The sequence below is a fragment of the Octopus sinensis genome, linkage group LG19 (assembly GCF_006345805.1).
Source record: "Octopus sinensis linkage group LG19, ASM634580v1, whole genome shotgun sequence".
In the NCBI taxonomy this organism is placed as follows: Eukaryota; Metazoa; Mollusca; class Cephalopoda; order Octopoda; family Octopodidae; genus Octopus; species Octopus sinensis.
This window is the reverse complement of record NC_043015.1, coordinates 50917328-50929554: the sequence shown is the minus strand read 5'-3', so window position 1 is coordinate 50929554 and position 12227 is coordinate 50917328. Positions and strand designations below refer to the sequence as shown.

At 37.9% G+C, this 12227-nt stretch overlaps 1 protein-coding gene across 3 annotated transcripts in view; it reads right to left on the bottom strand.

Moving 5' to 3' along the window:
* Positions 1-7282: 7282 nt before the first annotated feature.
* Positions 7283-12227, bottom strand: part of LOC115222083 (tubulin delta chain-like) — a 51415-nt gene continuing 46470 nt past the window's right edge. For all 3 annotated transcript variants that reach the window (XM_036511255.1, XM_036511256.1, XM_036511257.1), the window contains 2 exons: positions 10059-10216; positions 7283-7514 (listed from right to left, as the gene is read on the bottom strand). In XM_036511255.1, the coding sequence (XP_036367148.1) occupies positions 7440-7514; positions 10059-10216 (233 nt within the window). In that variant the 3' untranslated portion in view covers positions 7283-7439. The remainder of the gene's footprint in view (positions 7515-10058; positions 10217-12227) is intronic.

Below are 12227 nucleotides of genomic sequence, written 5' to 3'. Positions count from 1 at the left end.
AGTAGTAGTAACAATAATAATAATAATAATAATAATAATAATGATAATTATAATAATAATAATAATAATAATAATAATAATAATGATGATGATGATGATGATGATGATAATGATAATGATAATAATAATGATAATAAGAATAATAATAGTAGTAGTAGTAGTATAATAATAATAATAATAATAATAATAATAATGATAATACTAATAATAATAATCCTTTCTACTATAGGCACAAAGACATAAATTTTTGTTGGGGAGGGGTAAGTCGATTGCATTGACCCCAGTGCACAACTGGTACAATGCCCTGATGCAGTACCAGGCAGTGGCTCTCGTGGCTTCTGATCTTAACTGATTGGAAGTGCTATCATGTACATTGTTTTGTCTTGGTATAAAAGATGGGCTACAGCAAATATTCTGCTCAATACCACAGGTTTGCTTGTCAGTTGTTTGACCTTAACCAGTTGACCACATCCCTTGGTGGCTGATGATACGTGCATCTCTGATCACGAGCAGAAGTAGTGGGGAAGCATCATAGCCATGTGTTGAGAGGGATTCTTTGGGGTTTGAATAATTCACTTCTGGAAACATGGGTGTTTTGTTCATCAATCATTATTCAGGGAACTTCTGAGTAGGATGGGCTACTGGACATGAAGAAAATTCTAACTGGGCCCCAACTGCAAGGTCATGCACTGTTTATCTTGATATAAGAATACACCATGTCATGCACATATGTTTGTGATACATGTGCCTGGTGTGTCCTTATCAGATGAGTAGTCATGATGGGTATATTGGGCTTCATATATTTTTACTCCAATGTCCCTTTGATGGCACGTACTGCTTTCTCTCTCAATAATAATAATAATAATGATAATAATATTCATATAAATATGTATTAGATGTATATTGATACTTAGGACTTAAAAACAAGATTAAAATATTAAAGTTGTTGTTGCATGTAATCATTAAATAAATAAATGGTTTTTGCATTAAATGTCTTTTTATATTTTTAATTCATTATGTTTGGAAGTAAGCAATCAAGGGACAGGTGCCATAGTTTGTTCCATCCCTCAGAGCATGAAAAAATATTTCTGAAAGTCATGGGTGCTGTGGTGTTATTTTTTTATTAGTATTATTTCATAAGTATGTCATCAGGTAACAGATATTGAATTCAAAATGATGGCCAAAGTTTTTGCTGGGAAGACGATGGATAATCTTATAGCCTTCTACCAAGTCATTTGTGTGTGTATGTGTATGTGTGTGTGTGTCTATGTTTTTTCATCCCCAACCGCTTGACAACCTGTGTTGGTTTGTTTACATCCCTCATAATCTAGCAGTTCACCTATATACAGTGATAGCATAAGTGGCTTCAACTAAAACCTCAAAGCAGTGCCCCAGCATGGCCACAGTCCAATGACTGAAACGAACAAAAGATAAGAGAGACTGGAGGGGAGGTGATTCAGACAAGCCACTGACACAGTTGTACCAATAACAGGCACAGATCCGATCATTGTAGCTGAACACACCCAAAGAATGAGACAGCCTCTGTCGCTAAAGCCTGTTTCTCTTGCCACCCCCTGGGGTGACACCTTTTCCAGTTTGTCTCTTGGGACCATGAAGTGGTTTGAATTACAAGAAACTGTACGTTTCACCCCTTAGTGTAAAGTTACCTCATCTATGTATATACATATATTCTTTTATTCTTTTACTTGTTTCAGTCATTTGACTGCAGCCAAGGTGGAGCACTGCTTTGGAGGGATTTGGTCTACCAGTCTCTTTTGCTGAACCTCTAAGTTACAGGGACATAGACACATCAAAACCAGCTGTCAAGCAGTGATGGGGAGACTAACACATACACAACACACATAGATATATATAAATATATATATATACATATAAATATACAGCGGGCTTCTTCCAGTTTCTGTCAGCTAAATCCACTCACAAGGGTTTGGTTGCCCAAAGTGCTATGCAGCGGGACTGAACCCAGAACCATGTAGTTGGGAAGCAAGCTTCTTACCACACAGCTATGCCTTGTTCGACTCCCACACGGATAGGAAAGCCTTTTTTCTGCCGAGGGCTTATATTCCCCTTTATCAGACTATTTTCGTTAGTTATTGCATGGTGATCGCCATAAGCTTTAAACTTATATAAAAATACTATTATTATTATTTATGGGATTGTAAAAACAGCACGTATATAAAACCATTCACACCGAAAGCATAGATATAAGAGTAATAATTTGGACTTTGGGTACAGCGTTAATAGTATGCTGATTAAAGCACTTTTCCTGTTTAGGCTACCTGATGTCATCCACAATTTTGATATAAGTGTCACTGGATCTACTTCAGGAATTCCACAGTGTTTGTTGAGTTTATAAGGAATGAGGGAAACGGTTCCCTCTTTCATTGTACATCTACCTATCTTATCTCTCTCTCTCCCTATATATATATATATATATATATATATATATATATATATGTGGCTTTGACTAAAACCTTTCAAGGCTGTGCCCCAGCATGGCCACAGTCCATTGACTGAAACGAACAAAAGACAAGAGAGTCTGAAGAGGAGGTAATTCGTACAAGCCACAGAGTTGTACCATATATATATATATATATATATATATAATATATATATATATATATATATATATATAATATATATATATATATATATATATATATATATATATATATATATATATATATAATATATATATAATATATATATATATAACATATATATATATATATATATACATATATATATACATATATATATATATACATATATATATATATACATATATATATATATATATATATATATATAATATATATATATTATATATATATATATATATAAATATATTAGGTGCAGGTATAGCTGTGTGGTAAGAAGCCTGCTTCTCAATCACATTGTTCCGGATTCAGACCTACTGCATGGCACCTTGGGCAAGTGTCTTCTATTATAGCCTTGAGCCAACCAAAGCCTTCTGATGGATTTGGTCAACGGAATCTGAAAGACGCCCATTGTATATGTATGTGTGTGTTTGTCCCCGCACTATTGCTTAACCACCGATGTTGATGTGTTTACATCCCTGTAACTTAGCAGTTCAGCAAAACAGGCCGATAGAATAAGTACTAGGCTTACAAAGAATAAATCATGGGTTGATTTCTTCGTCTAAAGGCGGTCCTCCAGCATGACCACAGTCAATTGGAAACGGACGGTGATGAGTAAAAGGAAGTGCAGCAGGAGGAGGATAGAGAGGAGTATAAGTAGGGGGAGGAAAATATTTTAGCACTATAAAGATAACTTTCTGAAGAATTTAGAATGCGTTGCCTTAAAGGGAAGCAACTCATAAAGAGATTATCTCCCTTACATTTTCTGACCGTTCTAGTTAGTGCTTCGTAGTTAGATATATATTTTTTTCTTCTTAATCTATTTACAACGTTAGAAATTGAAATTGAAAACACTTAGATATCTAACTGAATTTATATTTCTGTTCTAATCTTTGTCCCTTTATGGGAATTCTTCCAAAAATATGTGCTAAAAGTTTACCGAATGAAACAATCACATCCCTTAAAAACTAAATGTTTATGTCGAAGGATCTACTATATTCTTTTTCTTTTACTTGTTTCGGTCATTTGACTGCGGCCATGCTGGAGCAAAGCCTTTAGTCGAACAAATCGACCCCAGGACTTATTCTTTGCGGTCACTTTTGCCGAACCGCTAAGTTACGGGGACGTAAACACACACACACACACACACATATATATATATATATATATATATATATGTATGTATGACGGGCTTCTTTCAGTTTCCGTCTACCAAATCCACTCACAAGGCTTTCGTCGGCCCGAGGCTATAGTAAAAGACACCTGCCCAAGGTGCCACGTAGTGGAACTGAACCCAGAACCCAGTGGCTTGTAAGCAAGCTACTTACCAGATAACCACACTCCTGACAAAGTTTAATTTTAAAAAAAGTTTGTTTATGCAATGTTCTTAGTTTCATTAACTTTCTTCAACCCTCGAACAATACAGCCTGCACGTATTCGCTCAGCCTGCAGAAAATAGCATTTAAATAATTCCCTGCATTCTATATCTTAATAAAAGTTCCATAGTTAAGATAATTAAATGCGTGACAATTCAGTATATATCAAGACAATATTTTAGACTCATGTCTTAAAAATCCATCAAGCGGGGGACTTTACATGGTCACTGGACTTGTTGAAATTAGCAACGAAATCTCACTCAAGTCCTGCTCAACTATCTCTGTAAAACGAAAGAGCATTTTAAATAATAAAATAGTAGATATACTGTGTATATATATATAGACGGTGCAGTCATATGTCTGTGCAACGAAGGCTAACGTGAGCTAAACAAGAATACCGATAAGCTATAAGAAAAAGCGTATGGGCCATTGAAACGAATTTAACACTTTATATTATCGATACATGAGGATGAAAAGTATAATTCGGAGGTGGGGCAAAATGTAGGATTTCTGATTTTTGCTATTTTTCTCTTACCTTTTTGAAATCGTTCCGTTGCATCGCCGCCGACTGAGCCTCGTACTTCTTTGAATGCCGCATGTCCACCGCCGCACTTCTAGTGGTATCCACAGGTCCCACTTCCGACAGGACATGCCTATTCTCTCACTTTCGATCTTTCCCTACAACACAGCCTGGCTCATAACACCACACTGAATATGTTATAGGTAATAAACATTTGTAAAAAGTATTTTATTCTCAAAGTCAAAAATGCAGTAAATTTTATTCGTTGTACCACCGCCGTCCCTACTGCATTTGAAGACATAGAATTTACACGGGTATATTAGACGAATCCCAATTTCAGCAACACATATTCGAGAATAAAAAATGGTTTTCATTTATTGAAGCGCGTATTATAGACCCAACTTCGCATATAGAGCACGATGACTTTTTAACACAATTCTTTGGAAAAATACGTTTGGAAAAAAGTGCGTTTTGTGTGCCATCAAATACAGTGTGTTCAGGTGGTTTCTGATGTTGGGTCATTCAACGACAAAAAGAATCAAAATTAAATATAGTGAATAATGGAGTAAGAAGTAATATATCTACTGTGGAAGACGGGTTAACTGGAACGCTTGAGATTTTGGGGTGAGGGGAATGTTTGTTACATCGACCCCAGTGCTCAACTGGTATTTATTTCATCGACTCCAAAAGGATAAAGAGCAAAGTCGACCTTGGTGGAATTTGAACTCAGAACGTAAAGGCGGATAAGTGTCCATAAGCATTTTGCCTGACGTGCTAACATTTGTATCAGAGAGAAGAAAATTTTGAATAATGTAAAAAAAAAAAAAAATCAGCTGGGCAAGGGCAACAACTCAAGATCAAAATCTATTTGTAATAGGAAAGAAAATGCAGTTTATTATTCTTTTATGTTTCAGCCTTGAGGCTGTGGGTATGCTGGGGTACCGCCATTATAATCATCTTTTAATTGGCCGATTCTATGGATTTGGCTTCTGGCGAAGGAGGGAGTTCGATATCGCTGCCCTCTTTTGTGTTTCCTGCCTTGATATTGGTTCATCTGGGATCTTGGATGGTAAGAGGTCAAGTTGTATCTTGAAAACCTCTACTCCCACTCCATGGAGGTCCTTCAGATGTTTTGGCAAGGAGTTAAATAGCTGTGGGCCCTTGAATCCCAAGCTATTGCAGTACATTGTCCTCGCCCTAGATGAGACAGCTGGGACTTTTGGAACAGTGCAGTGACGTCCATTTCGAGGTCTGGTATAACTCTCAATTCTAAAGTTTGGTGCCAGCCCTTCCAGTATCTTCCATACATATATCACTGCGTACCTCTCGCTCCAAGAAGCACAGTCGTAGCTCTTTCGGTCTCTCCCAGTAGCTCAGATATTCCATTGATGCAATCTTCCTCGTGAAGTATCTCTGAACAGCTTCAAGCTCTACTATTTATCCTACAGTGCAGGGTGACCATAATTGAAAGCAGTAGTTTAAAAAACATAATTTCAAACAATTTATATTAGAAAAGGAAATTGCAGTGATTGGGGGAAACAATAATCTGATCTTAGGTAAACACAGTGAAAACTACAGCTGTACTTCGATCTGATGATACAACAGGGCCATAAATCCAACATTTATATATGTGTGTGTGTATATATATATATATATAATATATATATATATATATATATATATATATATATAAATATATAAAGTTAATCCAAACATGAAAACACAAAGAGAAAACGCGAGGACATGGAATAAATATAGTATTATTGGACGCTCGGGAAGGAAGGGAATAAGGAGGCTTTTACGTTTTGAGCGGAGCTCTTCGTCGGAAACATAGGAAAAGGAAAGATCCAGAGAAGAGAAGACAGAGGGAAAAAATCGCCAACGGTACACACGCGGTCACATTTATATATATATATATATATATTTATATACTCTTTACTTGTTTCAGTCATTTGACTGCGGCCATGCTAGAGCACCGCCCTTAGTCGAGCAAATCGACCCCAGGACTTATTCTTTGTAAGTCTAGTACTTATTCTATCGGTCTCTTTTGCCGAGCCGCTAATTACAGGGACGTAAACACACCAGCATCGGTTGTGAAGCGATGTTGGGCGGGGGGACAAACACAGACACACAAACATATACACACACATACATATATACATACATATATACGACGGGCTTCTTTCAGTTTCCGTCTACCAAATCCATTCACAAGGCTTTGGTCGGCCCGAGGCTATAATAGAAGACACTTGTCCAAGGTGCCACGCAGTGGGAACGAACCCAGAACCATGTAGTTGGAAAGCAAGCTACTTACCACATAGCCACTCCTGCGCCTTAAATTTTTTAACAAGATCTCTTGTAATTCCTGGAAGAGACTTGAAGCCACCACCTGTGTGTTACATCACTACTTTTCAGCGCCCATGCCTACTGGGTCATCGAAGCAGCAATATATGTAATATATGTAATATTAAAAAAGAAATAATACTGAATAATTTTTCGTTGGTCTGCAAGATTCTTTATATGAGTTCCTGTGTTGAAGCATGTTCTGTTGTGTTTGGGGAGAGTCATTCTCTTTTAGTACCTTATTATTTAAAATTTCCACTTATTTCGTCTTTTTATTTTCCTAAAATTTTCGTTGCGTCTAGCAACCTTTTCAATAGACTACTGAGTGTGTTAAATAATAAGGTACTAAAGGAGAATGACTCTCCCCAGACACAACAGAGTACTGAATAAATTCAATAAAAATAGTTCAGGCTTTTTGTTAGTACAAGTTAACTTTTAATGAAATTCGAGATGATATTGAATAAAACATTTATGTAATAAATGATGACAATGGTAGAGATATGAAAATGGAAAGAAAATTATATCCAGAGACATCTTTAAAGGGAGGCAATTGTTTCGAAGGGAGATAATTCCTGTGCTTCATGATGATGTAGCAACTGCTTCGTAATTGTCAATGATCCTTTGTACCGTCTCAAACGCATTCTCAAAATCATTCTGAAGAAACAAAAAGAAAAGAAAAAGAAAATACGAAATGAGTAAATAGAATCAAATTTGATTTTTGTTTTTAATAAAGAAAGGAGAAACCAAACAGTTAACTTGCAGGACAATAGACACACGGCCGTCTTTACGTTCTGGGTTCAAATTTCTCTGAGCTCGACTTTGCCTTTCATTTTTTCTAGGTCGATAAAATAAAGTATCCGTTGAGCCCTGAGGTCTATGTCAATCGATTAGACCCTCTCCCTAAATTTAAGGCCTTGTAGCAAAATAAGAAAGAGAATATCTAATCCTTTCGGATAGGTGTGTGTCCTAGTGATTGGAGGGAGGGGTAGGTTCTATTCACGATCATAAGGAATGGATTCTTATGGATCGAGCAGTGTGTTATGTTCTTGATACTTTATTTCATGTTGTTCCAGTTTACTCAGTTGTAAATGGGCACCACCTGAGTACTAGTGCATCACTCTCTGTCTGTCTGTCTGTCTGTCTGTCTGTCTGTCTGTCTATCTATCTATCTATCTATCTATCTATCTATCTATCTAAGCTAGCTATCTATCTACCTCACTCGTGGATCAGAGACGAACAGCAGTCATGGATCAAAAAGAGAACAAGGCTAGGCAAATGACACTGTGAGTGCCGCCTTGCTCTTAAGCAACTCTGCCAGCTGGGACCAAACTTGTGCAACTTCAATTCCACAAAGGCATTCTATAGAGGATTAATGCAGAGGAGATGCGACGATGTTCTTTGGGAGAATCTGGGCGACGACAGGGAACACTTGACCCGCCTCTTCAGGACAACTTTTGGGCTGGGACCTATGGACAATCACCAGAGATCCCTAGCCTGGCAGTGCTATCAGGAAGCATTGTCTGTTCAGGATAAAATCTACAGGCACAGTTCGAGATTCACCAGACCGACTTGCCTGGGATGTGGTCAGAGCAACGAAACCATTCTGCACACACTCGTACAATGCCCAACCATTTCAGACCTGTGGGCTTATGTCAAACAACTGCTGTCATGTGTACGACGAATTCGGTTACCGGCTGAGTCTATTGTGAATATTTCCCCGCCACCTTCCTTTAACCAGGAAGGCAAGGCAGTACTGGTGGCTACGGTGAAAGAATGTGTGTGGAGGACTCGTGTGAAAGGTTTAGAGACAAACACTTTCCTCTCTGGCCAATCGCTCATCAACTTTTTCAAGCACCACTTGGAAAGGAAGGTGAGAATAGAGAGGCAAGTTTTGTCCCGTGAAAGTTTCAATAAAAGGTTGGTGAATGTAGCAAAGATGGTACGCGTGAATGACAAAACCACTTTAAGCATGATCCTGTAAATCCAAAAGAAAGAGAGAGAGAGAGTGCTTTGCTGTCATGTATTTCTTTCCTTACCTGAGGTTATCATGGTCTTTCCCGTAGGCTTTTCTTTCAACAGATAAACATAATCTGTTTTACATTATTACTCAGCCTTATTTTGCTGTTTACATGTCCCAAACACTTTCGATCCCTTTTGATCGTTTTTTATTCTTTCTTTCAAAAAGTTCTACATTGTATTGTCCCCTGTGTTTGGCCCTGCATGGCTAATAAATAAAGATATCTATCAATCTATCTATCTATCTATCTATCTATCTATCTATCGAAGAAGAAGAAGAAGAGAGGGGAGAAGAAGGAGGAGGAAGAAGAAGAAGACGAAGAAGAAGAAGAAGGGGAGGGGAGGAGGAGAGATAAGGAGGAGGAAGAGGAGGAAGAAGGGGAGGGGAGAAGGAGGAGGAAGAGGAAGAAGAAGGGGAGGGGAGAAGAAGGAGGAAGAGGAAGAAGAAGGGGGGAGAAGGAGGAGAGGAAGAAGAAGAGGGAGGAGGGAAGAAGGAAGGAGGAGGAGGAGGAATAAGAGGGAGGAGGGGAGAAGGAGGTGGAGGAGGATATTTAACTCAAACAATTTTTTTCCCTTAAATTTACACATTGGCCAGTAATTTCTTGATGTATGCCTGGAATATTTTCATCAGATCTCCAGTGTACTAAGAAATAACAAAAAGTAAGTAAATAAAGATTCATTAAGCTTGCAATTAACAATGTAAAAAGTAAATTCAGCAGAAACAACCAAACCCAAATACATCAAAACAGCCATCTATGTATCATACTTAATGTATATACATTGTTGAGAGAGATAAGCTGCTGCAGCATTTGCTTTGAGGTAGCATCTCTTAGGGACTTGCTGTGTTAAAAACACAATAAATATCAGAGAAACATGAAAATAGAGATGATGAAATGGAGATGATAATCTGGTTGTGAGTACATGTATTGAAGAGGCGCAAAAACGCTGAAATGCATCTGATGCTCTCACTGGCCGCTGCTGAGACAAATTTCCATCTCTCTCTGATACTTATTGTATTTTTAACACAGCACATCCATAATAGATGTTATCTCTGGACAAATAGTGAAGTAACTGGCCTATAGACTGTGTATATGCATTTAGTGTGATACATAGATGGCTGTTTTAATTAAATATTGCCTCAATTGTTTATAATGGACTTTCCAAATAAATCATTTCTTTTACCTGTGAAGCTCCATGCTTCCAGTACCAATGTAAATATGCCTTATTTTCATGCATTCTTTTAGCTTTGTATAAAGTTCTCTCCAGAAAGTCAGTTACGTAGCCAGTGTTGGATGCCAGCGTCAGAGAAGAAACTTTCTCACCAGGAAGACAGTGATCAGCTATAAAGCAAGAAAGGTACACAGGGATTTTTAATTATTTCTTTTAGATTTTCAAGTTACATTGATGATGAAGAGATTCTATGGCATGCTGGCCTATCTCCTATTACTCTTTTTTTTTACTCTTTTTACTTGTTTCAGTCATTTGACTGCGGCCATGCTGGAGCACCGCCTTTAGTCGAGCAAATCGACCCCGGGACTTATTCTTTGTAAGCCCAGTACTTATTCTATCGGTCTCTTTTGCCGAACTGCTAAGTGACGGGGACGTAAACACACCAGCATCGGTTGTCAAGCAATGCTAGGGGAACAAACACAGACACACAAACATATTCACACACACTTATATATATATACATATATACGACAGGCTTCTTTCAGTTTCCGTCTACCAAATCCACTCACAAGGCATTGGTTGGCCCGGGGCTATAGCAGAAGACACTTGCCCAAGATGCCACGCAGTGGGACTGAACCCGGAACCATGTGGTTGGTTAGCAAGCTACTTACCAAACAGCCACTCCTGCGCCTATGATGGAAACCCTTCATCATCATCATCATTGTTTAACGGCTTCCATGCATGCTATGCATGGGTAGGACAGTTCACAGGAGTTGGCCAGGTAAAAAACAATCCCATGCAGGGGTTTTATGGCTGGATGCCCTTCCTAACACCAACCACTCTGCAGAGAGGACTCAGTGCTTTTTACATGGTACTAGCACAGGTGAGATTAGTTTTAAATAATAATAATGAAACTATTTTGTATAGTGCTCAGGTGCACTACAGCTCGTTAAAGGTGTATGTACAGTACATAGAATTATGTACAAAAGTCAAGAAAGTGAATAGTGTATGAGTTATGATATACATGTGTGCATGCGTATGGAGTGAAGATATCAGGTGTAGTGTTGGCGAATTTTAGGAAGCATTGAGGTTTTAAAGGATGCAATGTTTTGGCAACCAACAATTGATGCAGGAAATTTGTTCCATGCTTCAGTAATTCTGAGTGTGAAAAAATGTTTCTGAAAGTCATGGGAGCTGTGCTGTTTGCAGGGGTTCACTAAATCAGTTGCCAGACATCAGAACTTTAGTGTATCTATGCCCAGGGAAGCAAGGTGTTCAGAGTATAGTAGATGCCTGATGGAGGGTATTCGCTTGGTTGCACATCTCTGACACGGTTATTACAGCTGGATGCCCTTCCAAATACCATCCACTTTACAAGGTGGACTGGATTCTTTTTACGTGGCACCAGCACTGGCAGGGTCACCAAGGTAACTCATAAGACAAGGAATTATGAGAGGGGCAGGAGCATTTGTGGAGGGGAACTCATGTCAGAGGATAGGAATTTACATTGGTTGGGCCATGAACACAGGATGGACAACAACAAACTCGTTCAAATAAATCCGTTACTCCCAACAATGCAAGGGGAAAAGAAACCAGGAAAGACCTAGACTGAGACTCAAAGAAACTGCAAAAAGGAATATGAAGTGGAAAGGAATTTGTGATAATAAATGGCAAACCGAAGTGAAAACCAACCAGAATGGAGAAAGCTTATCAAGAAATACCAAAGGCAAAGTCATAGTTGTGAAGACTGACTGCAGATATTTTTAAATACAAGGTATACCGACAATACTGGAGATCTATAATACATTAAAAGTCAGCTTGAATCTTGCTTTCTTGCTTGCAATGTTACCCAGCCAAACTGGCGCATAATGGGAAAATACGATGAATTAAGTTGTCCCTGAAATGTTAATACGAACAGAATAAAACAAGTTACACGTATATCAGACAAATGGTTTTTGAGGGATTTTTGGGGTATAAATACTCAAAACGGTGCATAATGGGAAAGTATTCTGAAAGTAACTTAATCATGAAAGGCTAGAAGCTCTTACCTTTTGATTAGACACAGTGACTTGACAACAAAAAAATATGATTTGTTTTTTACAGTAAATGTTTCTATTTTTGCTTTTATTAAGCACAATATTTTAATCGTTTAGAAATATTTTAAGTGAATGTGTTGTTTGT